The sequence below is a fragment of the Macrosteles quadrilineatus genome, unplaced genomic scaffold (assembly GCF_028750875.1).
Source record: "Macrosteles quadrilineatus isolate MER2022 unplaced genomic scaffold, UCM_ALF_1.0 Scaffold_4__1_contigs__length_99947679, whole genome shotgun sequence".
NCBI classification, from domain to species: Eukaryota; Metazoa; Arthropoda; class Insecta; order Hemiptera; family Cicadellidae; genus Macrosteles; species Macrosteles quadrilineatus.
The window spans coordinates 97,160,105-97,187,951 of record NW_026542597.1 but is presented as its reverse complement, the minus strand read 5'-3'; the positions used below and the strand labels follow the sequence as shown (position 1 = coordinate 97,187,951).

At 36.5% G+C, this 27,847-nt stretch overlaps 2 protein-coding genes across 5 annotated transcripts; one reads left to right on the top strand and one right to left on the bottom strand.

Moving 5' to 3' along the window:
• Positions 1–8: 8 nt before the first annotated feature.
• LOC128992163 (uro-adherence factor A-like) lies at positions 9–18,232 on the top strand. 4 transcript variants are annotated; one of them, XM_054415603.1, is made up of 9 exons: positions 9–240; positions 5,617–11,420; positions 11,963–12,427; positions 13,944–14,117; positions 14,829–14,910; positions 15,236–15,396; positions 15,528–15,628; positions 16,264–16,355; positions 17,064–18,232. In XM_054415603.1, the coding sequence occupies exons 1-9, from the start codon at positions 98–100 to the stop codon at positions 17,200–17,202; spliced, it is 7,161 nt and encodes a 2,386-aa protein (XP_054271578.1). In that variant the 5' UTR covers positions 9–97; the 3' UTR covers positions 17,203–18,232. The 4 variants fall into 4 exon arrangements, with proteins under 4 accessions (XP_054271578.1, XP_054271581.1, XP_054271580.1 ...); XM_054415606.1 differs by having other exon boundaries at positions 16,250–16,355; positions 17,064–17,176; XM_054415605.1 differs by lacking the exon at positions 17,064–18,232 and adding an exon at positions 16,996–17,054.
• Positions 18,233–19,868: 1,636 nt separating this feature from the next.
• Positions 19,869–26,491, bottom strand: LOC128992581 (Bardet-Biedl syndrome 5 protein homolog). The gene is made up of 9 exons (XM_054416228.1): positions 26,240–26,491; positions 25,286–25,434; positions 24,767–24,816; positions 24,192–24,319; positions 23,238–23,373; positions 22,568–22,669; positions 21,657–21,848; positions 21,440–21,542; positions 19,869–20,094 (listed from the first exon to the last, which is right to left on the bottom strand). Exons 1-9 carry the CDS (start codon positions 26,284–26,286, stop codon positions 19,955–19,957), a joined length of 1,047 nt encoding a protein of 348 aa, XP_054272203.1. The 5' UTR covers positions 26,287–26,491; the 3' UTR covers positions 19,869–19,954.
• Between the last annotated feature and the right edge of the window lie 1,356 nt (positions 26,492–27,847).

Below are 27,847 nucleotides of genomic sequence, written 5' to 3'. Positions count from 1 at the left end.
AAATGTAGTTCATGAAGTCCTTGAAGTGATTGTGACAGTGTTGTATCCATTGTGATATTCGAGTGTTTGTGTGTATGTGAGTTTTTGTGTTTCCACGATGGATTGGTGGTACATCCCCTCACCCTGCTATTTGGTGATTCCAGGGGCGTCGTTGGTACCGAGGACTCCGCCCACTATTGAGGAGCTCCTCTGGACCATCCGGGACGCCTGGCCTCCACCCAGGAGTCTCTCCCTTGACAGGTAGGAGAAACTAGAGTATTTGTATACAATTCTTAGATTTGTCATCCTAGGAACAGTCAGTTTCTTTTGGGGATTCGGAAATGGACCGAGCTGTTCTTTGGGATCAATTGGTAGAAGGAACCACACAGAAAATGTATCTTAAGTTTGTCATCTTTTGTTAGTAGCTTTTCGATAGTTCTTGGCTGTAGATTACGATTGGGTGTGAACTCAAGAAACAACAACAAAGGTAAAGCAATAACTTTTTTTAGGAAGAACTAATAGAGTGAAAAATCCCTAGATTTGTCACCCTATATGATGTCAATCTATGGATGATAATGTATAGATGTCAACCGATCTATGGATGTCTTCCATCTAGGTGTGCCTAAGGATGTCAATCGCTTTTCGATAGTTCGAAACTGAAACTGGACTCGGCTGTCAATCATCGGGCTTTCATTTCATCAAATTTGTAGGGGGAACATAGAGTAATCATTTCTCGTATTTGTCATCCAATGGATCATAAGGCATGTTTTGGTGAGTTTGTACACAGCTGTTCTTGAACATTAGCCCATTTAATGGTAGCGGCTAGTAAACAGCTGATCGTAGTCAGTGACAAAGCTACATGTGGCTGACTCATCCCCACATTAATCTAGCGTCCTTATTTGGGTTAAACTACGATTTAGATGAGTCCATTTGATTGATAGGATTGATAGTGATAAAGTTATCAGCTGACGCTAATTTCCAGCTGTGTTTCTGTCCAGAATTTAGAATGCGTTTGAATGTTTACTATTTGTAAATTATAATTTAATAGAAATGCATTTAAACTAAATAATAGGTTATTACCTACATAGGCAATTCACAAAATGATTATAGTAACCCTGTAAAGAACTGTCTGTAAAATTTACCTCGAGAGAAAAACATCGAGTCGACATTGGACCACTCAAACGGAACAGGACATGAATCGCAACTAAACACGCTCCAGAGTTTACAACAATAGGATGAGAAGTCTATTGCAGTATTCAAAGTCAAAGTAGGAACCTACTATAATTGAAAGTGATCGAGGTTAAAAGTCACGAGACTACGCGATAACCCAACGGTCAGTTTTTACTTTGGTACAAATAATTGTTTTCTAAGAAGTTATTATTTTGAAACATATAGTTTTAACGATACAAATTAAAACAAATCTATTTCCCCGCACATATTTTCATAATTATTGCTTCACAATAGCATTTGCCAACTTTATTTGAGGCTATAAAACATTCTTGTATTAGAATCGTAGATCCAAGGATTTATAGTCAGAAAATGCCTCAACTCGGAAACCCTAAACAATCTGTAAAAGACATAAGTTTCCATTTGAACAAATAAAGATGTGAACACAAAATATACTTTACAGTAGAACGAACTGATAGGCTGAGCCTGAGAAGTAGTTAAGCTCCTGGATATCATAGTATCGAACAATTGATTGGCAGTCTTGTCCTTGACTGTACAACCCTCGAGTTGATCAACAGAGTGTACCTACCTGTCATACCCAATTATTTACACTTTATTATTCATAGAACTATCAATTATTTGCGAGTTTTAAACGAACCGTTGGATTTGAATATTTCTGCTTAATAATTATTATATACCAGAATAATGCCAGTATTTATCAACGTATACAACATTGAACAAGTTAAGTATTTTTTAAATAATTGACAACAAAAAAGTCTTCATTCCTTGTTTGAAACTAGTTATCTGATGACATCAGAAGTATTTATTCAAGACATCAAATGATAGGTGATTTTCTACCTAATCACACATGAAACATAATTATATTTCACCATAGATTTTGGGACTAGATTGGTTGTTTTATTTATTATTTATCTATTATCCTGTTGGTTTGATTAGAGTTTATTCTTTTTGTTACTTTAGTGCAAGTGTTTCACTTTTATATCAGAGCGGATTTTTTGTTTTGTTTTTTACTCTTTCGTTATAATAACAAATTTAAAACATTAATTCACTGAATTAAACCGCGTCCGCATTATTAAATTAAGTTTCCTATAATTTAAATAATACGTTGTAAATAGAGTGCTCTGCCTACGATGCAAAAAATTTTAAGTTGTTAAACAGCCAGAAACAAATAGTTTTACAACTAAACACTCTCTACATACCCGGACAGAACTAACCTTATTGTCTTAAGTATAATAGTATGAATCTATAAACGATCGAGTTTGATCTTTGGCGATACTAAAATTCTTAGTCGATTAACTTTTTTATTATTTTTTGTTTGTTATTGAGCCAACTTTAAATGTATGGAAACTGAATTGAACAGATGTAAAAGAGTAAAGCATATACATATCTTAAAATGCACCCTAAACTTCAATTTAGACGACATAAGCGCGCTCACGTCACCAAATTTAAATACATCAAAACAGGACTTCAAATTTTACACCAGAAGTCTACATGCACTACCGGTATTCAAAGTCAATGGTAATACGACGAGCGCAGTCGAGTCAGCGAGAGCTAATATATCATGACCAACGATACAAACAACGGATCTGTACATGGTGACGTCATCACACAATGTTTGTTTGTCACTGCGTAATCGAGGGCTAAGTGAATCAAGGCACAAACATCTGGTCAGAGACCACCAAAGTGATACAATTCCTGAGAAACTGTAAAATCATTGACTATAGCCTACACAGAGTAGACTTCCCATCCAAAAAGAAATTGAAGCCAAGAAAATATATGACGTTCTTACTCATCAGAGGGTACTAGTGTATTGGGTTGAATAGGTTGAATATTAATTAAAATCCGTGTTAACAGCTGGTTGATTTATCACTTAACACAGAATTTTATTTTCATTTTGGTAGACCATCTCAACAGATTGCACCACGTTTTTTGGCTTCAAATTTTACAATAGATGGAAAGTCTACTCTGCATATAGTCAATGATAAAATACTTTTTAGTGAATTTCCCATATTGGGAATAAGCTATTGTTGACATTACTTTTGTTGGTTGGTTGCGATTTTCTCATTTATACAGCGACTGAAACTGTTTTTACAACTTCGGTAGATAAAATGATTAACCAATCTTTTTCGGTAGATAAAATGATTAAAATCTTTTTATAAAAAATTTGAACTAAGGCAAAATATTAACTGTATCAAACCAGTTTAGAACCATTTCAATTCAACAATGTACCCAACCCAGTTAGCATAAAATGTGAAAAAAGAGATTCCACTAAATATTAGCAGGCTAAAGCAAAAAATTACGTTATTTAGATTTTCTATCCTCGGTACAGTAAAAAACCCGTGTATGTAGGCAAAGGTAAAACGTCTGTATGCTGGAACAGTATTCCAGACAGCGTTAGGTGGGTTTCTTCTGTGTTATCTCTGGCTGAGGGGATGGGAAGAGGGACGGGACGGATCATTGCCAGTTTTAGCGACCAAATTCCACACTCTGCGCCCGTCTAGCCATAGTCTGAGGCCATGTTCGCCTACCGCTACCTTTATCAATTGTAAGTCAAACTTGTGTGAGCTCAGAAAACCGTACTCAATAAAAAAATCGTATGAAATATGTGTCAACTCAGTAAATTGCATGTCTGTTAACCCAGGAAATCGTAACCAATGTCTGTTACACATTGTTATTGTACCACACCACATTGTAGGCTCACAAAATTGTATACCTATTTAATTTGTGTTGAGAAAATTGTATCTAATTTGTGTTCATTCAGAAAATCGTACAGGTAACATTTTTGTTGACTCAGAAAATCGTATAAATGTCTGTTAGCTCAAAACATTTGATTGACTTTCTGAGTAATCAGAAAGTTGAATCAAACTTGTTTTAACTCACAAAATCTTATCAAATTATTTATGACAAAGCTACTTATATCTGAATGCAAGTGTAAACTTTAATAATTTGGAAAAATTATAAATTTTATTAATAAATTTTTTGTCAAAGAAATACATCTTGACAATAAAGATTTATTGTAGTTAGAAAACATGGTTTCCATAAATACTCTTTAATTTACAGTTACATATACTGTAATATCATACAAGACGGTAAATGTCACATTTTTGCCACATTTGACCTTTGCCAAAACTCCTGCAGAAGATTTTTACCGCCCATGCATAAAAACCATATTTGAATTAATTTTGAGGCACGGGTTGTGACGTCTTCAGCAGAATTTACTCTTAATTAGAGGATGTTAATAGAAGGCGTATGATAGAATATGGATTACAACATTATATACCCTGATGATGGAACATCCTGCTGCAAAATGTGCATAATTCACTAAAATACAATATGATTTTGAACGAAGAGAACGGTATCATAAATGTGTAATCTTTGCATTACACTTGTTATATCACTATTTCTATCACTGTTGTCTTATATTGTTTAACACTGTGACTATCCATCCACAACCTCTTGTAGGTTGAGTGGTGAATCTGCATCGTTGTTAATTGATGCAAACTGCTAGAAAGTATCAAACTTTCATCCTCGTCTCACACTCAATCATGTTGAAATAACACCCTTAACCTACTTGATGAGACGAATAAAATAGTTAACATTAAGAGGCTCCAATAATAATCTACTGATATCCTTACTGAATGTGTTACGGTTGAGCTGCTATTTAGCTACATTACATTGGAAATTTTGTTTGTATACAAATTTACCATGGTATATCACTATGTTCTGACCTTGCCCCTTTTAGATTGTTAGATAGAAAAGACAGCATCAAAAATTTAAATTTAAGAACCAAGCACATTTTATTGTGATTTAATTTGGATCAAATACAGTACCTAAGCTATTTAAAAGATATTTATGCGTTTATGTGTTATATGTTTATTAGTAGACCATAACTAACTGTTAAAAATAAAAAAAATATTAACAATTTTTAATTTATAAGCACACTTGTAATATGGTTTGGATTTTATATAAATGAAACTCCTCTGACCTCCCAAGTGCAGTTTTTTATCCAATTCAAAATTAAAAAAAAATTAAATTCAAATATAAGAAATTTAAGCATATCATGATTTGAATTAATTGCATTCTAAAACAGATTGTTACTGTAGGCATGTTTTATTAACAAGTTGTTTATAAAGGAGTGATTTAGATTTAATCATTATCAGGAGAGTGCTGATATTTTGCTGGAATGGACAGAATATAAAAATTCTCTGAGAGTTTACGGCATATTAGTACACTTTTACAGAAAATACAACGGCTACAGTAAAACTCTTAGGCTCAGTAATTTAAACTCTTATGATTTCTCTTCAACTGTTTTTGTACGGCCTTTTTTAGAATAATTATAAATTGTCAGTAACATATAAGCTTATTTAATATATTGTACTAATACACCTTGAACACTTTTATTGTAACACACAATTCAAACATCCAACTAAAACAAATTTTTATTTCCAGTGAGCAGAGGGACAAGCCCGCCAAAGTTGCCGCAGATGTGATGGGGACAGGCAAGAAGGACCAGCCTGCGCCGAGGATGGGACTTCCATACAGACGATACTCTGTGCCTGAGACTGTGATGCGCAAATACACGCTGAGTCGTGCCCAGACCTCAGCGTCGGACGTTGTGACCGCACCGACGCCGTCGGTACCTAGCATCGGCACCAGCAGTGGAGCGGTGCGGCGCATGTGTCACAAGGCTTGTCAGACCAGTGCGCCAGACAGTCATCGCGCCGTCCCAACCGTCAACATTATACCTTCACAAGAGGTGTCCAAGCACAGTTCCAACTCAGAGTTGGCTCCGAGTGAGGAAGTGTTCGATTATGTCAGCGCGAACCAAAACCAAGTGTACAACGAGCTCAATTTGCCGGGAGCTGTGATCGAGTCCGCGAGATTCCTCAGAGTTCCCGATCTAATCCTAGATCCTCACGACAGTCCTCAAGTCTCAGAAGACGATGTTGAAAACTATGATTCTGAACTTAGAAACTCGGTGGTGCTAGATCAAGACAAGTGTACCGAGACTGATAACACTTTGGACGAGAACTTGTCCAGTTTGATGCAAAGTGATATTCAACATGATAAACTATCAACATCACGTTCGAGAATAGAATCATCGTATATTTCAAATGGATTACATGCGGAATCCAATCAGAGAATTAGTCCGCCTGGTGAAAGACACCACGATCAGATATTCACGGAAGAGTTGACGATAGAACAACAACTTCATTTTGAACAATCCCTGTCTCCCGAAGGCACTCCCACTCCCGCCCCGACCTGTCACACGTACGACTCCCAAGGGAACATGCTGAGTGAGTGCTACATCACGGACTGCGAAGCGTGCAACGCCGAGGGAAGAAAGTGCTGCAGTCTCGACGATTCTGGATCACAATCATGTAGTTTTACGAGTCCTGAAATGATGTCATCCAATGAACTAAAGTCGTCAACTGACTTTACGACTAGCTCTATGACTCTCGACCAAACCGTTAGCGATAGAACGACGTCAACTCAAGACTCGACGGTCAGTTTAACGTCAATTACTCCGGAAAGTGCCGAATCCAAAGGAAAGTGTTCAAACATAAATATTTCACCGATACTAGTCATAGATTCTGAAACGACACTTGTAGACGTCTCACCTAAGAGCAAACAGAAAGACTCAACTCATCAATCAGAATCTAATCTCGATGTAAAACCAAAACCATTGGATTTAATAAGCGCTGTAATAAGCTGTGAAAGTGGCATAGTACCTGAGCCTCAAAATTTATCGAACAATAAAATCATAAACAAAAATACCGAAGAAAAAGAAGAGAGAAAAATATCAATTACTTCCCAGACGTATTTAGAGCTAAACAACAATAAGATAACAATGACAAAGGACATATACACTCAATTATCTGAACCTTTATCAACCATCAAAGAAAATGAAATATTTCAAACTCTTCGAGGTGGTGCAAAATATCAAGCAGACCATTACTTATATATCTCTGAATCCGAGTCTGGATTGACACAAGGTTCAGTTAGTAGTACAAGTACAAACATGGAAGGTAATCAAAAACTTGCAGGCAATCAAGCAACTAGTCATTTATACCTGACAGAAACCGAATCAACACCAACGGAAGATACAGACCATAGAGTTAATAAAAATATAACAGGAGCTTATAAAACAGACTTTTTATACATGACTGAATCTGAATCGTCCGTAGCACCTAAAACTACGTCTTCAGACACTACAGATGCTGGTCACGACCAACCAAAAGCTGGAAACTACACAAGCAACTACATGTACATGAGTGAATCTGAATCGTCAGGATTAACTAAAACGGTGAACAATGGGAAAAATTCTAAAAGAAGTAAAAAGAACGGAGGGAACTATTCGAAAAACTATTTGTATATGACAGAAACTGAGTCCCCGGACACCTGCAGAACCTCAGCTTCAGAGAGTAAAGATGTTGAGATCAAAGAAACTTCAGTTCATCAAGACATTACTGGAGCTTACAATACTAATTACTTGTATATAACCGAATCCGATTCATCAGAAGTTACTGGATTGGTACACTCAAATGTAAAAGAGGGATCAGAATTGATTAGGAAGAATGCTGGAACTTACACGAAAAACTATATGTACATGACAGAGTCAGATTCTCTGGACACTAGAGGAACAGCACGTACAGACACTGAAGAACATACTGACATAAAGGAAGGGAATGATAAAGAGGAATTAGAAACAGAGGAAGAAAATGAAAAATCTCCAAAGGCACTTGAAACTGCTACGAAAAGTGCCGGAAACTGTGCAACTGATTATCTGTACATGACCGAAACAGAATCATCCGATACTAAAGAGCGAGAGGTAGACAAAGAAGAAAAGTTTGAGAAACGCAAGAATGCAGGAAACTATTCTTCAAACTACATGTACATGACAGAATCTGAATCACCATCAGATACATGTAGATCAGAAGAGAATAGGAATATTAAAACTGTTAAATCATCTAACTATGCAACTGAATGTTTATACATGACAGAATCAGAAAAATCTAAGGAAACAACAACTTCAACTCCTGTCAAAGAAGATACAGCTGTTTCAAAACAAGGTGGTAACTTTACCACTGATTACTTGTATATGTCTGAATCAGATTTGTCAGGAAATAAAGTCACAGACGTACAGAGTGAAGTAGAAGCTATTGATCAGAAAGCTTTTGGAAACTCTACTACAAATTATTTGTATATGACTGAATCATCAAGTACATCAAAATCACAAGAAGATGAAAGATATCACAAAAATAAGAAAACAGGTGGGAGAAATGCTACAAGTAACTTTTACATAACTGAGTCTGAATCAACGCCAACAACTAAACGTTTGTCTCAGAGTGAAGGAGATGGAGAATGCAAGGGGTTGAGCTATCTTGGAGAAAATAAGAGTGGAAAATGTACCACTGATTACTTATACATGACCGAGTCCAACTCCTCGGACATCACCAAAGTTTCAACACCAGAAAACAAAAAAGATATTTCAAAAAATGTTGCTGGAAACTACACTAAAGGCTATTTGTATATGACAGAGTCAGAGTCAAGCAAAACACAATCATCAAGTGAGAAAATTCAAAATGCAAACATAAGTCATAAGCCAAGTAAAAACTATAAAACCAACTATATGTATATGACAGAAGATGAATCCGGTTTCAATCCTGATTCGCTTGAAATAAACACACCATGCTCTAGAGACGATTTTGAAATGGACTCACTTGCCATAAACGAGTCAACCGATGAATCAAACATGTTGGAAAATTTGGGATTTACTGAAACTTGTTCTATACTAGATCGTAATTCTGATGTGACCATTGCCAACACAACCGTCGAACTTAGGAGTGAAAATACACAGGATAAATTCTGTGGCAATATAAAATATGAAGTAATTTCAAAATGTAGTGATGCTGCAAAAGGTAATTTCAAAGGGAACGTCATGCCTGCTTTAGAAGACAAACTAGGACCCCAGCCATGTAATTTGTTGACCAGTAGAAAAACATCAAGTCCACCAATGAAAACCAACCAAAACTATGATTTAGAATGCAATATATCGGTTGATAACGAGAATGGTAAACTCGTTGACCAAGAAACTACCATGGGCTCCGTCGCTGGAGGTACATATTGGGAAATTCCCGGTAAGGAATTAGTAATTCCAAGATTTTCTGCACTACCTCGTACTCTATCAATGATAGTCAACACTTCCTCAATGGACTGTTCCAGTGACAGTGACTTGAGCTTGGCCGATAGTCTGGAGGATAGTAAAAGTGACGATAAGAACAGAGGATTAAAACTGTACAATAAATACGACAATAGGCTAGTCAGGGGTGACGTAATCACTCTTCTACCTGAAGAAAGTGAAGCTCCCAAAAAAACCTCCAAGGAATCACAAGCGTACTTTTTATCAATCACTGGTGAGGAAGGTGAAATAAAAGTAGAACAGATTCCTGAAGAACTGAAAAAGAAGTTGTTGAAAAGAGGGTTGGAAGTAAAGAAACACTCTGATCAATTATCAACCCATGCTCATAAGTGTAAAGGTAAAAACTGTTTGAAGAAAAGTAAAAAACAACACCACCACTGTTGTTCATCCGCTGGTGATCTTTCTTCTAAATGTAGTAGCAAAACGAGGTCACTTGACGAATTTTCTGGGAAAATGTCAAAATTTACACAATGGGAGGATTTAGACTCCAGTAAAGACTCTTCTGACACCCTAGTGCCTTCAGATTCTTCGGAAAAAGACAAAGACGTTATTTTCCAAGGAGACTACAAACTTAAAGATGTTTCCACATCCCCTCGCAAATGTGAGTTTATAGACAACGATCAACAAAACGACTTAAACTGCTGGCTGGAGACGGTAAACAGTAGTGCAACGGTTGATGATGAAAATGACAAAGAAAATAACAAAAATACTGCAACAACAAAAAGAAAAACTGATAAGAAACCAAGTCCAAGATTTAAAACAAAAGCAAAAGAAGTTCAAAGATTACAAAATAAATGGGTACAATGTGAAAATATGCCTCATGTTGATTCTGACGTAGACAAAGAAATATCACATTTACTTATTGAAAACTCAAACGATGAAAATGAGATCGATTCAACAGGCGGGAAAAAGTTGAAATGTGCTGACCACCAAGTGCCTTTTTCAAAGGACATGTTTGTACAAGTGTCTGAAGACATACTTGTGCAAGATATTGTTGATAGTGACGTTATTAGTAATGCAGTCACTGAATCAAAATCTGTTCAAACACCTTTAAACAACAGCAGCGAATTGTCAAAAAGTAAAAAAGAAAACCCAAACAGAAATAAACCTTTACTTGAGGACCCAAGTAATAAACTTGAGTTAAATTTAACTGGTTCACCGAGAATTAATCATGAAAATTGCGAGTCTGAAATACAAATTCTGAATGTCACAAGTGAAAAGGACGAAGAAAGATGCAAAACACCAGTTTTAGGAGAGAGGCCTGACAGCAAAACGGACAATATCACAAAACTAGAAAAGCAGCTCAACAAACCTACCCCAAAATTCAACGTTAAATCAACACCATCACGCAGGCCAGGAAACTTGGGTACCAGATTCAAACAAAAATTTGAAGTGATTCCAGAAGAAAAAAGCGGGTCCTTCGAGTCTTCAAACGACGAGAAAAAATCCCCGAAACCAACAAGAGGCAGAAGAGCCTCAATGCCGTCTGAGATAATACTGAAAGATATCGCTCACAGTCAAAACAAAAGTAGCGACAGCAGCACAAGCAGTTCCGACAAAAAAGACGATGAATGTGTTCGCAACTTCCAAAGCGGTGAAGGCGATTACCCCAGAAGACACACGATCCATGGCAATCTCACTAGAAATACAAAAACCGAAGTCAATAATCAAGACAAAAACGAGCACTCGAGAAGGCACACGATCCACGGTAGTTTATCACTTTCGAAAAGCGACGCAATGTTGAAACAGCTCAATCTGCTTGGAGGGACGTTGCTAAAGGGGCGAGTGTTTGGGAAACAGTCGGGAGTTATGTTCGGGCGATTCCGGCCGATAAATGAAGAGACTCAGGTGCAGAAAGACGAGAGATCTCTTGTTGAGGAACAGCTGGAGCGTCTGAGAGGAGATGCGTCCAAGGGAAGAGAAGCACTGGCTGTGGCTCAGACAGAAGGAGAATCAGAAGATCTGCTCACTCTGTCTAAAGGATGGATCAACTTCTACCTGCTGGGAGACAGCCAAGACCTCAACTCTGACGGCAGCAACGCTGATGAAGGTAATTCAATCAAAAGTCTTCTATTCATATTTTACTCGTAGTAAATTGTGTCAATAATAATTAAAAAAATATTATGAATGCTATTTGCAAAAGCACCAGTGCAAATATCAATCACACTAATTGTGCATGGTGTTGTTCCACATGTAAGTATTATGGTTCAAAGCAATTGAATCGATAAATATGTATTAACTATGAATACTGGAAAACCCCATGAAACTAGACTACGGTACTCATCTTTTTTTAAAAGCAGTTACAATAATCATGATTACAATGAAAGTCTTGTGATATGAGTCAGTCTCGTATACCATGTTGAGTAAAAAATGGTAAAATAGTGTTAAGAAATGTTACATTCTCCTCAGTAGTTATCAATAATCAATAATCAAAAACTGTTAATATCAAAGTGAAAAGCCACTAAAGATTGGCATAATATTGACATAAACTGTAATAATATGCACTCTAATCATAAGGAAAATGTCAAAAGTTTTTTTTTTCTATATAGTTTAAAACTCAAGTTTATGGTTTTAAACCTGTTTCTTTCCCAGGATCGAAAGATGGCCGAGGGGAGGACAGAAAGCGAAGCACACCTTTAATGAAGACTGTCACGGTGGTCGGCAAGTCAGAGGAAGACCTTCGACATCAGTTCACCGTTCAGATCAACGCTTCTCCCGAAACTTGTCCAGAGGCGGGGAAACTTCCGAACATCTGCGACCAGAACAAGAGCTTCAAGACTCCTTCTCTCTCCCCCGATCTGACACTCCCAGACATCACCCCTACATCTTCCCCAGCCACCACCCCTCCCCTGCCAGACACTCCCCACCTCAAGCCAGAACTGCCGCAGATCAACCCCAAGAGTAGAAACAAACGGAACGATAAGTTCAAGAACGGAAAGAAGCCAGAGAAGACGGAGAAGCGAGAAAAAGTTCAGATTGATAATGACCAGAATCTGAGGTACATGAAGCTGTCGTCGATGAAACACGAACTACAGACGGAGAAGACTTATTTTGCTAGTAAGTATATGAATTTTTTCATTTAATTAGAAAATAGTTTTGATTATAAAACTCCCAGAAGAATAGTAAATGATTTAATTCCCACAGTAATATTTTTTCAACCAGTTTTTTCTCACGGCAACTCTATTTTGAACCCCTGAGCCTCTGATACAAAACAGCTGTAGGCTATGAAGAGTGTTTATTTTGAGGTGTTTGTTAATCGGTGAACCCTCTTGAATAAAGATAACACTAGAGGAAACTACACACACACACAAACAACACAGAACACACAACACATGGAATTAACTTAATTTATTTATTCTCAGAGGAGTTAAAAATTGTAGTATCAAAAATATATTTATTTATTTAGATAATGGCAATACTACATTACAGGCATAGAGCCCAATTACAATGCAGCATTAATCTTTAAGTCCATTTTAGAAAGTCCATGCAGTCTTCTTGGTAGGTACAACATCACAATTTACATAATATTTAACTACTAAGACAAGATAACAACCAATAAATAATAATAATAACATTTCATAAAAACAATAAACAGACATATAAATAAATAAAGTAGCGAAAACAAAACTCTCAGAGAACGGTTAAAAAAATATTGTATAGTTTTCTGAGCAGAAGCAACCAGTTGGGACGTATGCCAACACTAATCCGCAGGCCAGCTCGCCAAGTCCAACCCGCAAGCGTGCACCAAACGCGCCGGCCGACCAATACGGCACAGTGCCGTGTAAAAACACAACACAGTACAATCACTCAGTCAGCCAGCACCCCTAGCACACGCCCGCGGAATAAACTCAAAGAGCAGCCAAACAAATCAATATCAACACACGCCGAAACAAAGTTATACAGTTTTGTCATTACATTTACAGGCGAATTTGCTCCAAGATTTGTTCGAGTTTGTATCATGTGATATAACTCATACCCAAAGAATAACTTTAAAAATGCTATATATGATCATTCGGCTTTTGGTAAATGGTCCTGGTTTAATAAACAATCTTAGCCACTAACAAAACTTTGGGTGTGTTGTTAGTGGTTATCGTCTTAGACTTCGGTGCGGGAGGAACGGGTTCAATTCCTGGCACATCCACAAAACTAACATGGGCACGGACCGCTTTCCGTTAAATGTGTTGCAACTGTAAAGCTAACTTCGTCTTATATAAAAAAACTACACTACTACAATCTACGCTCAAAGAAACAGAAGCATTTAACAATAAAACTAAAATAGTCAATAAACCAATCTGTCTTTGGCAAGGGCAATGATTTATAGTAGCGCACAAGTAAGATAACAATTTTGATATTCTTTTCCTCAAAAGTCATGATGTGTATGGAAAAATACAAAATCACATAGGAGAGGTTATCAAATTAGTCGAGGACATTGAATTATCTCAATTGTATAACTAGTGATACAGGCATAACAGGTTACCCGTTGCAAACTGCAAAGCTTAGATTTTCTTTTCAAAACCTAAAATACTAATCCTAAAATCCTTTTACCAAAACCACTGACCATCTGTTACGCCAGGATCAGGGGAAGTTGCTTGTTCAGAGCTGTCGCAATCTTCCTCAACGTCAGTGACTGCGGACAGCCCCACTCTACCTAGTATAAAGTGGCCGTCGCGCCAGTTACAACGTAGGTCGCACTCACGCCATCTACACACTCGTGCTGCTTCCAACAATGCGCCAGCCAACCCCCAGGGTGAGCTAAACCTGTGTTAAATTTGTGACTAAAGAATTGTGAAGTGTTTGTGATATCATAGGATTTCAAGGAGATGGGAAGGAAAAGCGTTCAAGAATTTAGGGGGAAGACGACAAAGTCTCAGGATATGCATTTACTATAAGTCAATTTCTCTTTATTTAGAAAAAAAAAAAAACAAAAGCACTGATTTCTTAATATTATACATCTGCTCTCTTTTTTGTCTATCATTATTAGAATACGGATCCGTGTAGTATTCTGTAGCGAGAAGTATGCCTACCATAACAGTACTAGTCACAGAAAGCCAGTGGTGAATAGTGATACAGTAAGATGCTGAGAGCCAGTATTGAACCAGAAATACTTGGTTTATTAACAGGTAGAGCACAGGACTTCAGTCCTTAAAGGATCCCCACTGGATTTTATCTAAATGATAATGTTGCAACCCATAAGTCTAGCCTGAAGTAATGTGAAAATAATCCCGGGCTAGAGTCTAGCATCCTAGGACAAAAAAGAAGACGTTATCACTGAGTGATACAAGAGTGTTATATGTCTTATAGATTCTGAAAATTTAAAATTAAAATTTTTTGACATCCTCACATTTTGTTCAGAATGTCACAAAAACAAATCTGTACGAGCCACAACTAAAATTATTGTAGAAACTATTGATCAACTACTGTTGTTTGAAGCGATTTGATAATTTCTCCACTGTTACAGCTTGTTGGACGGTGACACTTGCAGGTAGTAGCGGCAACCCTACACAACCACCGCCTGACGTCGAGATGAGGCTTAGCTTCAGGTAAACCATATGCTTTGTGACAATTAGACTTATCATCCAATTGTAGTTTCTGAAACCTGTATTTATGGGTGTTTGTTGGTGACAAGTGAATGTGTTTTGCTTATTTTGGGGTAAAGTTAAGATTTGTGCTTTACTTTAAAAGTTAAATCATCATAGGAGAAGCAATACAGTAGTTAGTAAACATGTTTTATTTGTTTATTGTGTCTATTTATTTTATTTTAAAATAGTTTAATAATCTCAAAATCATTCTAAAATTGTGTAAACAAATCATAAAATTAAATATTAGTTCATATTTTGAACTTCCTAATCTGAATTGATGATCCAGTAACCAGCAGCGAGGCCCTGCTACTAGCCAGTCAGACTCTGGTCTGGGAGAAGACGGGCCCCCGGAGCGGGGTCATAGAGGTCATCACGCACTCCCCCCGCCGAGCAAACACCCTCCACCCGACACTAGTCAGTGGAAAGTGCTGCTGAAGACCCACCAAGGTAGGTGAACATGTCTTCTATTCAATGTGGATGAATCCTTAAAATGGAAACTTTTGGGCTTAGAATATATTCGATAAATCTGTTCACCATATGAGATGGGTAAATGTTAAATCAACACTGTTGTATTTCAGAAACCGAGAAATCCACTGATCAAATAAAAGCAGAGAAGCGAGCAAGTCTACCTGATTTCAACTTCACACCCAGCACTGCTCGACAAAAGAAAAACAGCAAGGTAAAGATTTATCCGATACGTAGGATTAACTAAGAATGTAACATAGAGCACAAGGGCCTTGGTTTTTAGGACTTTTGTGAGGAAAACAGGCCTAACTGAATGGGAAAAGTCCAAACTGGTACAAGAAGCAGACAACTTTACACTATATACACAAGACATTGGAATACTCCACTGTCACTAACCACATTTTCAACTAAGAAAGAAAGAGTTTTATGGTAACTTAACCAAATTCAGGTCTAAGGGTTGCCAGAGAGTTGTTGAAACAGTATTGACAATATGTACACATTAAAACATAGTTTTAATTAATTTTATATTTACGTATATAGATGTGAATAAGTTGGTAAGCCTGTTTGTTAGGCTGGATATTGAAATGGATCGGATGAAAGGTGTTAGAGGTATCTAAGTTTGGGGGTTGTCAAGACTTGTGAAAGTGTCATTGGGTTAACAAAGCCAGCTTGTTAGGATAAAGCTTGAAGGCTCAAAACTCAAAATTTCTCACATGACTATCCGTCAAAAAACTAAATTTAGTTGAAGAACTTTACTATCAGGTTTCTGAAAGTAATTATAACATCAACATGATTCATATCTGTTGGTTGAGTAGCTGTGTTAAAGCGGTCGTAGTTTGTGCTTGACAGAGAGGAGGGAGGTGTCAAGAAGACCCGTCGAGACCCGGCTCTGTCCAAGTCCAAGAAATCCTAGAACACAACATCAGTCTGCACAAGAGCAGGTGGGTTTTCAAAATCGTTAGCTTTATTAAAAAAAAAACCTTTTAAATTTCCAACTAGATTCAAACTTTGGTTTAAGTAAACGGTTACTTGTATTTGTTGTTTAGTTTCTAAACTTTCAGGTTATGAGTTAATTCCTTTTTTCTAAAAAAAAATATTGAAAATATTGGTATTTAATATAGTGCATACTAGATATGTCTCTCAATTTCGTACATACACATTCATTCTCATAATGGTTATTACATCAACTACGCTATTCTGTATTTTCCTATCCCTCCTCATTTCCTCTCCTTCCACCATCTCACTCCACTCTTTGCCACATTCCTCTTCACCTCTTCTATTGGCCTTCTTCCAGGTCTTATCTCCTTACCCCTACTGAGTCAGTATAACCTCTATTTTCATAAGAATCCTTCTCAGTTCTTGCTTCCTTTCTCATCATCCAAACCATCTCTAAGTCTTACTTTTGCCTCTCTTCGAAGTTGTCATTACCTCTTCTGATCTTCTCATTCCTACCTTATTTTACTCATAAAATATCCCTAAAAATAATTTCTCAAGCTTAAACTCTGCTATATTCTCTTTACTTTACATTCCCTACTCCCCCCATATGAAATTCTCTCTATCATGTCTAATTTTTAATTCTAGGCTACTTCTGTAAGATAAAATTTCACACTGAACGAATTTAGCGGAAAATTGAAAACTCTTGTCTCCAGCCTCACCGAGGAGGAGTGGGTCGAAGGGCTGAGCGTCACAGGCCAAGCAATCACTCCCGAGCGCAAACCACGGGTGCCAACCATGAGCGAGCGGGACCTGACACGCCAGTGGTACCACCGTGCACGACTCTTCCAATGACTGAGACATCTCTGCGACGGACAGACATGTCTCCAGCAACCTGCTGACGAGCGCCACACTCTTGGACGGAGGTTAACGGTTCTACTAGAATCGTTAATTTTCCCAGAAGTGGACTTCACAAGGGGTTCTTGCCTAGTCAAAGCCTTTGAGGCACAAAGAATATTTTTAAGGAAAGGTTTCTACGGTGCTTACAGACGTTCACGTAACTCGAATTTTGTAAGTTTGTTATTTGATTTGTTTAAAATTTATCAATTAAGTATCCTTATTATATTTGTCTTGAACCTATAAGTGCTGTAATCATAACAAGCCTTAGATATGTGGATAATCAAGACTGCTCATATTTAAATAACAAATCCACAAGAAGACATTTACTGAAGTTGATTTCAAAAAATTTTGTCTACAATTTATTGACCATTTATCGTGAATGCTCATGAAAATAGTGAATATATTTTCAACAATTATAAGTTAACTCGCAAACTAATGTACATGGAATCATGTAAAAATGCCAAGAATTTAAACATTGCAATCATTAGTAATCATAAAGGTTGGTAGCTTTGCATTGAATCATAAAAAAGTACGTTAAGTGCCATCGGAGATGTAGTGAGAATTAGAAGAAAACATAATAGATACCTATTATGTAGTAGAAGAAAAATAACTGATAACCCCGAATAATATAAAATATTATTGTGTAAAAAATAACTGAAAAATAATACTAACATGCAAGAAAAGGATTTTAAAGTGAAGGTACACCCATCTATATTTCAAATATAATTTATTCCTTGAATCCAAAGACCACATAATTAAGTCAATCTTAATGTTGTCATAAAACAAAGTTGAACTAGTAACTAGGTTTTATACATTTTATAAGTTAATGTTTGTAATTTATAGTTTAACGCCATACTTAAAATAGTTTGTTCCTAAAAACCACATGGCTAATTGTTACAAATTTGTATGTTAATGTTTCGTTTTTGTTTTTACATGTTTAACTGGTTACAACTAAAATGCATTTTATATGTGTATATAATTTATAATAAACACTATCTTGATTGTTATAACTGTGCGTTATTACCATAATAACCCAACAATCTAGCCTTCGGCAATTTATAATGTTGATACCAGAGCCACATTAAAATACGGTGGAGTAAGCCACAGGAAAATATGTCACCAGAAGATCATTGTCAGGTGAGCCATATGAAAATATCAGAGTTAGAAATTAATTGATTTCCATATGTGCCACGGTCAGGGATTGTTTTCGGTTAAGTGACGATAAATTTGCAAAATAGATTTAAGTGTACCGTACATTGAACCTAATTACAAAGTTGTTGATCAAAATTCAAAAATTGCTCCAATAAACAAAATGCATGTTGAGATGGGGATTTAAACCAGCCTATCTCAAATAAACAATCTCCCTCTCGTTTAGAAATCTTGGACCAAACTCTTATAAACTAAACAAATCGGTACAATTGTGCGAATATTTCTTGACCAACCAAGGACCGAAGGAAAACAGTAACCCCAAAACTCTCCATGGATTACTGCATTTTTTTAACCTTAAATTCTATACATTAGAATAGGCTTAGCCAAACAGATCGATCTATATTTGCGACAGAGGTGAAATTCGCTGAACACTTGGGGCTGAAACCGGCTCTATAGCTCAGAGAACGTTGACATTACTAGGGCAAACGAGAGGCTTAGGAAAAGAAAGTAATTAGTGTTGTACAGTTAGGATTCGCCGTGAAACCTAAGACCGATGGACAGAATTAAGGGGTAGAAGTAGCTGGGAATAGTTATACACCCCCCCCCCCCCCAAACAAATCCTTCACTCAGATTGGTTACACAATTGACCATTTGCTACTGAAGCAGACATGTATATATATGGACCAGCTGTAGCATACTTCTAATCTATATATATATAAAAGGCAAAGCCCTCACTGACTCACTCACTCACTCATCACTAATTCTCCCACTTCCCATTTACCTAGGAGGCTGAAATTTGGTACACTGATTCTTTCAGCACTAAATAGGAAAACTAAGCTTTTTTTATTCTGATCGGTCTCTCGGGCTCCGCCCCAGTGGCTCTGGAGTTTCCCATTATAACCTTATGAGTACTCATATTTAAATGGAATTAATGAATCTTAACAGCTGTTTCAGTGAAATTAAACAAGTTGGTTCTGTTCTATGATGTTCAATAGCATTAAAGTTACAAGGATTACCAACAGGGTGCAGCACTATTATTTCTTTTATATTTATGACAACAGCTAATTTGCAACCAAAAGGTGAGTGAGCGTAGCAAACAAACTTCAACCTGGAGGCGAGTTAGCGTTGCGAACGAGCTAACCTGAAAGCAAGTGAGCACAGCGAACGAGCTCAAACCTAAAGGTGAGTGAGCGTAGCGAACAAACTTCAACCAGGACGTGATTGAGCCACGCGAACGAGCTCACTTATTAAGTAAAACGGGGCAAAGCCCGCGGGTACAGCTAGTCAAACATAAAAAACACAGTAAAATGTACCACTTACAGAGTGCGCTTCTGTCTTAAATTCTGATTCATTTCAGCTTTTGTTACTGAGTCAGTTGAAAGAAACGGGGCTTGCAATAGATAGTTATCAGTTCAATTTGGTTAAAAAATTAGCCTATTTGATACAAATCTGTGTTTTACCTAAGCGCAATCTGTTGGTGGTTCAATTAAATTACGTCCATTTCAATTTCAAAAACTGTTGACAACTTTACCACAAGAATGGAATGTCTAGTGCCACATCAGACGGGTGTGTGAGGGTTGTGAGGTGGAGGGGGAGTGATCTGCCACAAGTCTGCGAGAGTGTAACCGGGTCGCAACGGCTCTATAGCCAATCCCAGCTGACTGTTGTATACCGGCGCGACATCTTCCTTGTCCACTCCTGCGATAGAAAAACATCCTGAATCTCTTTGTTGATACAATATATATATATATATCAATGATGAAGAAATGAACAATCCAAATTGAATCTTAAATGTATCTAAATACATTTAAACTTAAGACCAAATCAATCTTAGAAACCAAATAAAAATTAAGTCCAACATCTATCTAATATATAAAATTCTCGTGTCACAGTGTTTGTCTGCAAACTCCTCCGGAACGACTTCACCGATCGTTATGAAATTTGGTGTGTAAATTCTGTAGGTATGCGAATCGGACGTAAACTATTTCCCGTTTCGAAATTCTTAAAAGGGCTCCGCCCCAGTGGCTCTGGAGTTTCCCATGTTAACCTTATGAGAAATGGAATTAATGAATCTTAACAGCTGTTTCAATTAAACAAGTTGGTTCTGTTCTATGATGTTCAATAGCATTAAAGTTACAAGGATTACCAACAGGGTGCAGCACTAGCACCATTATTTCTTTGACATTTATGACAACAGCTAATTTGCAACCAAAAGGTGAGTGAGCGTAGCGAACGAACTTCAACCTGGAGGCGAGTGAGCGTAGCGAACGAGCTAACCTGAAGGCAAGTGAGCGCAGCGAACGAGCTCCAACCTAAAGGTGAGTGAGCGTAGCGAACGAGCTCCAACCCAAAGGTGAGTGAGCGTAGCGAACGAACTTCAACCAGGACGTGATTGAGCGATGCGAACGAGATCATCTTGAAAATTAAACGTAACGGTACTTTCTTTCCATCGGTCTGTCTTAGGGGAAACCTATAACTTAGGCGATACGAAGTTCGCCGGGTCAGCTAGTGCTTCCATAAAATTCAAAATTGTATAGTCGAACTATAATAATTCTAACACCAAGAAACTGGGAAAATAATTGACTATCCAAAAATTTAAATTAAATCAGTTTGATAGGGGTTGAAAATTAAGTCACACTCTTAATTGTGTGACTGTGCTGGAATCAAATATATTCAGTCAATTTAACGGTACACTTTACCTCAGTTATTTTCAGCAGTAGTCACGAGTAGTAAAATATTTGAAGGTTGGTTTGACTTTAAAGATGATATCCAATAGCAAATTTATGTTGTTGATATTTTAAGGGTGGTAAGGAAGGAGAAGAATGACCTTGCCCAGATTGTGTGGTACACACAATGTACAATTTTAGTCAATGCCAGTTTGTTTTTTATATTTCCTCTTATCAAACCCCAGTTATCATTAAATATGTTTAATATCTTTGAAAACCCAGGATAATTCAGCATTATATTTGAACTACCTATTATTTCGACAACGTTTTTTATTGTATTACATAAAACGTGAACCTGTAGCATAGTATTTAGTTACCTTCACTACAGTAGGTGGCCAGACTGGTAGAGAGTTCAGCAGCTGATTCATCTACTTCCTGTACTTCCTCTGCCACTACAGCAGCCTCCTCAGTCAGGGGAGTCTGCAATGTACATCAGCAATGTCAGGACCAGGTCTTAAACTAACTTTGATCAGATTTCATCGTCTTGCAAAAATATATAAACCATTACCATAAATTTAGCCTAAGCATCATCACCTGGACGCTAAGTGAATACTGTACGCCAAACTCCGGCTGTTGACTATGGATGTTGTACAGTGAGATGAGCTCTCTCGTAACACTCTGCAGCTTGGCCGGAGGGTCGATTCGGAAGCCGAGCACGTAACCACCGTTGACACCGCAGCTCTCCACCACCAGCGCTGGTCCGAACTTTGACTCCCTCACTCGTATCTGCAGGAAAGTGCGTAGTATGTGTTGACATCGGTAAAATCTTTCACGATGAATATGTGGAATTGTCAATAAAAGAGGAACTTCATAGACACTATACAAAAATAATCGTAAATATGTCCAAGACAAGAATACATCATTTATGAATAATATGATGACAATCTATTTACAAAACAGTGCAAAAACCTGCGTAGTTATCAATTGTGAGTTAAAACTTTCTTATTCAACGGAAAGGGGTGGATCCTTGAGTGCTCTGAAGGCTACTCTTAAAACAAGTAGAGTAGTGCCTTTGACTATTAATGCAACTAGACATTCCATTTCCATGTTAAAGTTGTCGCAAGTTTTTTAATCAAAATTGTCGTAGGCTAGTTGATGTGAGCTACCGATAGGTTAGGCAGATCTAAATCACTAATTTCTGTCGAATACAGACTTTTTAACAAACTCAAACTAATGGATTGACTTATAGTGAACTATGGCAACTTTTATGACCCATCAACTTAGGGACAATAAATAGGGTAGGAAATGGAATTTTAGACCCTAGCACATTCTGTGACTGGCTCACATAACTATATTCTTTTTTAATAAAAAAATGGCAACAGCTGTTCCATATAGATGGGATGTCTACTTCAGTATCCAATAGTTAATGGTAATACATTGTTGCGAATAAATTACTTTAAAAAACTATCAAATCTTAAGCAGTACCTAATAAGTAATTTACTTACCGTCGCTATACAGATGTATGGCAGTGAGACGTTGAAGTTCTCGTTCATTTCTGCGTACCAGACCAGACGGATGTTTGTGATTATAAACGATCCAAGATTTCCCTATAACAATTTTGTCTTAGTTGGCTAATAAATGAGTAGATGGAAGTATAGAATTGTCAGCATATAGTTTAGGTAAGTTAACTTCACCTACTTATTTTTAATCTTACTCCCAAATTATTTATAACCCTCTTACTCCCAAAACTTTTTATACCCAAAAAGGTATTTGGCCTTACCAACTGCCTCCACTTTTTCCGATTATGTGCGTTTTTTTCATCGGCTGTGAGTGTTTGTCTACATGCCACCTTTTTAAGGCATTCAGTGGATCTTTTTCATCTAGGGGTTCCTTCCACATATTATATCACAGCTTAATCCACCCTCTACAAATAAACCTAATCCAGACAAAATTACATCCAACAGTCAAAAAATCGAAATCCTGATATTAACATTTTGAATTTTAAATACTGAATTTAACATTGCAAGTTGCAAGTAATCAACTAAGCCCAAACTATGATCAATGTTACTTTCAAAACGTACTTGTGTTTTTACTGAATTGAAATAGCCTAGCTGCTTGATATAAACAATATTGATAGGGATGAAAGGTATAAATTTGAGTTGTCTCGTTCTTCACCTGATCACTGGAAAGATTCCAAATCCCGTCTACCGTTGTGTAAATGGACTCAAGGGGTAGTATTCTTAACTGCTTATCTCTGACTACGGCACCTCTTAGTTTCATGTCTCTGTAGATTCTAGAAGACTGGTATGCCCTTGGAAAAAAATATGTTGTTTTTAAATAACATTAATTTAAACACAAGAATTTTCCTCGACACGAACATCATGGATACGGTACCATGTTAACGTAAAACCTTCTGGGAAATTGCAAACAAACTTTTACTAAATTTTAAAAATAATCAAAGACAAAAAAATTGTTTAATGGTCAAGGAATAAACGTTTAATGATGTACCATCATTCACCTACCGTACATCCAATCTATGTGAGCTTTTAAAACAAAATTGAAATAGTTTTCCTTGCAACATGACACAAAAAAGCCACTGAATACAGTACGGTATATACAGTAAATTATGAATTCTATTTGCAATTTTTAAACATAAGGTTTCGTCTACATGTGTGTGTGTGTGGTGTATGTGTATGTGTGCCCTTCAAAAGTATGATAATAGATATAAATATATTTCCACGTATATTAATAATATTCACGTATGGATATTTTACCATTATGGATCAGCTAAAGAAAGTTATAAAGGTAAGTTTTGTATCCAGTATATAAAAGGATTTTTGATTGCTTATTGTTATTAGCTATAGCTGTATTGATATTTAACCAGCTTAAACCCAATTTGAACCAATAAACCCATTTTAAAACTATTGCTAGTTGGTCCATAGCAGTTGTAAATGTAATCTTAAAATACAGAGAATCATGTAGATCAGTGCATTAAAATGTAACCAGATGTGAAACGCATCAAAACAGACTTCGGCTTCAGATGTTTAAAGACTGAGAAGTCTAAGTACTTGCATTATACAAAATCAATGATATTATTTGCATTATTGATCAAACATAATATAACCTTACTTGTAAACTCCCATGACTGAGGTAAAGTGTCGGGTGTTTCCAGCGACTAAGTTTGTGAAAATAAACTCGAACCGAGAGCTTCCATACTTTGTCAAAATGTAGAGTGCCTCGGTTGTACCTCGAAGTTTCTGGAAAAATAGTTTTCAGGAAAAGATTAGGAGCAGAAACACATAGCAATGTGAAATGGGTGGGCGATAATGCTTTATTCATTAAAGATATACGGTAATTAATATAAATGATTTTGTAACTGTACAAAATAAAAAGTTAGATAAAATGAAAAACAAATATTGGCATGTGATAGTTAATTTAAGCATTTGAAATTGCCATCCATTAGGTAGGCCTTGAGGCCACTTTTTATTTACAAAATTCAGCAATTGAGTGGGCTAAGTGTATGATTGTAGAAATTAGTTGTATATTGTTAGTACTAGGAAATAATAAACGAGACCAAATAAGTAAACCATACAAATCCAGAATGTGTATCATGCTAATTGTATGAACAGAGATAAAAATTAAAATACATGTGCAATAGGTCTACATTTAAATGTCTATGTGCTTAATTTGAACTTTTGGCTCACCGAATTAACAACTTTCGTGGTAATGGAGAGCATGCAATTAAAACCGATTGCTGGAATAAAAACAATAGTTTAGTAGGCTTTATAGTCACCACAATTTAACAAATACCTAAACTTAATTGTATTGGTGAAGACGGTAGGCTACATATACTAATTTACCACCTTACACTGTAACTGATGGCATTGTATTTGAAAGTTCTGCTACGGCAAAGATAGATGTTTTTACAATTGGTTAGGCACTGCACTAAATTTTCTGGTGTCAAATGTCATCAACATGTAGGGTAAAATATTATTCTGAATAAAAAATTGTATCTCCACTGACATTGATAGGCCTAATACAAAATTACCAAGTCAACATCGCTATTCAAGAGAAAATTTTTGTAGCCTATTCTCCTAAAAATATTCAATAAAAAATACAACAGATCTATTGAAAAAAAGTCTACAATTTATTGTTAGCGATCTTTATTCAGAGTTGTAAACTCATAATTTATTTTTTAGACTAGGTAATCGTTTAAAACTCACATAGACTTATCCTTGCGACTGTCAATGAATGCCAGAGTATTCTCAGGTTTGTAACAATCAACCTTCCTTTGTCCCCTCCATTTCCTTTTGTATCTTCCACAAAGTCCAGCCGATCTATGACTTTTTCCCCAGATCTCATTTTCATTTGGCTAAAACCATGCATAATTTTAAAGATACGGTATCAAATCTGTTGATAAGAAAGTTTGAAAATTAGTACAATTTTTAGAAAGTATGCCTAATTCTGCTACTTATGCAATGGACAAGCTGAATACTGCAGTAGTAAAGTTTGAAAAGAGAACAAATATTCTGAGGAAAAATTAAGATGGTCCCATGATTGAGCGCTACCTTTGATTAGGAAAAAATCAGGATATATGCCCCCCTCCCTCCTGGATTAACTTAGGCTTATATACGGCCATAAGGAACCAAAATCGGAACTGTCCCGACAGATTCGGGACGGGTGGCAGCCCTGGTAGGCCGATATCTAGGTTGTTAGGCTATATTCATGTTGTAAGTTTTCATAACATTCTACTTCACTGAACTGTAGGCCTAAAAGTTGTAATCCAGTTTACCGGTATAACTATATAGCTAAACTTTTTGAAGATAAGAAGCAATTCCAGCACCAGAGTCAATTTCTTCAGGAATATCAGGATTAAAATGTATTTAATGGCTACCTATAATAGGCCTAGGTTACAAAAACTTGTCCATTTACATAGCAGTCAATGACACTAGGACTTAGGCTAAAAAACAACAATTTAGTTAACTTAGTTATCATACCCTAGTAACTGGGAAAATATTGAATAATAAGAAACTGACTTATATAGACAAAAGGAAGGGTGTGAAGTAAGCTGTAAGCAAACCAATGTATATGATTAGCTTATACTTCATTTGACCAACTGATACTGATACTGTAGCCTAACAAAGTGAATAATATGAAAAGATAGAAAAAATACTTACGCTATGGGGACATCAAAACGAATCTCCCTATCTTCCCAAAGTTCCATAATGAGTCCCAGAATTAGGCTCAAAGAAGAAAACTATACAGACCAAATTAGTTATTAAAATATAGGTAATTACTTCCTCTCCATTTACCCACTAAAACAATCTAATATAATCACAAATAAAATCCATTCTATAGGACATTATTTGATACAATGAGATTAGTGTAAGAGATTGGCGAAATTGCATGGAAGTAAATAATCATTATATTGTCGAGACTGTCATCCGCATCCGCCGGCATAAAGTCAATGTTGTTTTTGTTTTTGTTACTATGCCAGCCATGCCTGAGCCTGATGCCTATTTGTTTGCTTGCATTTGCATTGCGTTGTCATGGTAACTATAACCAGCTGTGCCCTGCGCAAAAGATTTTTGAAACACAGAGTAAGCACATTGTAAATAGTCATTTGCGGTCATTGATCATGTACGTAAAGAAAACTTCTTGACCAAATATTAGTAATACAGAATAAATACTGCTGTTGATATAACGTTTGAAAATAAATCATAACACTGCCCGGTATTTATTTTTAGATACAATACACACCATATAATATATACACCATATATATACACACACCATATTATATGATATGGCAATCTACGTTATTATCGTTATTTCAATCTAACTGAAAATTAATAAGTTGCTTTTTCATATTGGTAGTTGCTTATAGTTCGTTAATCGTTTCCCAAACACTTACCCAATTACCCATTCTAGAACAATAAGGCCACTACCTACTCACTAGACTTCAAGTATTAATACTTTTTATTTGTATTCTAATACCAATGATAATGAGACAAATATGAATCCAAATTCTTATAAGACAAGCCAGTGGAGGTGGGGACTGGGGATGTGGGGGCTATTATAGGGGCTAAAGCACCCCGCCCCCCATTGGCCTTTGGAAATATAAATTTCACTTACATTCCGTTGTAAAATCGTAAAAGAGGTCTTTTTCGCAAAGATCTAGCCGTTAAAATGTGTTTCAAATTGTCACCTTTCTGAGGGAAGACCCCTCTTAGTGTGAAACGCCCCAATTAGCCCCCCCCCCTGTTAAGGTACTAGAACCACCACTGAAATAAGTTTTGGCTGAAAGAAAGGATAGTTACAAGATCAGATAAGATGTTCTCAAAGAACACCCTAACACCCATCCCATCAACTTTTTGCTACCATACAATCAAACTGCAGGGTTTAAGCAGTGGTAGCATTTTGCTACACAGAACTTAAAAATGCTACATGAATTGTTTTTGCAGGTTATTGCAAAGTTGCAACAAATAAAATTAAAGACATAATGTTCAAACATGTAATATTATTGACAATTTTTTAAAAGCGTAAAGAATAATATTTTTGCTAAATTTTCCTGTGAGTTTGTAGCATTAGCAAACAGGCAATCAACAACCTATAGAGCGTTGGAGTAACTATCCTGGACTAAATAATTTAGCAAAAAAACTGCTCTCAGAACCTAACACCATCTTCACTCCCTGGCTGCTATATTATAAAGCTGGGAGAGGGCAGGTCAAGCGGGTACTTCTTTATCACTGGACACGGCCATTTCAGGAAACATCTCCACACTC

What these genes read in the sequence shown, in the direction of transcription:
- LOC128992163 (XM_054415603.1), top strand. Translation starts at nt 98, where the DNA reads ATGGATTGGTGGTACATCCCCTCACCCTGCTATTTGGTGATTCCAGGG. An exon ending in TGCGCCAGCCAACCCCCAGG is followed by an intron (nt 14,118 to 14,828) that starts GTGAGCTAAACC and finishes CCACTGTTACAG; the next exon opens with CTTGTTGGACGGTGACACTT. An exon ending in GAGATGAGGCTTAGCTTCAG is followed by an intron (nt 14,911 to 15,235) that starts GTAAACCATATG and finishes TTGATGATCCAG; the next exon opens with TAACCAGCAGCGAGGCCCTG.
- LOC128992581 (XM_054416228.1), bottom strand. Translation starts at nt 26,286, where the DNA reads ATGGAACTTTGGGAAGATAGGGAGATTCGTTTTGATGTCCCCATAGC. An exon ending in GGAATCTTTCCAGTGATCAG is followed by an intron (nt 22,670 to 23,237) that starts GTGAAGAACGAG and finishes AAATTGTTATAG; the next exon opens with GGAAATCTTGGATCGTTTAT. An exon ending in GGCCACCTACTGTAGTGAAG is followed by an intron (nt 20,095 to 21,439) that starts GTAACTAAATAC and finishes TTTCTATCGCAG; the next exon opens with GAGTGGACAAGGAAGATGTC.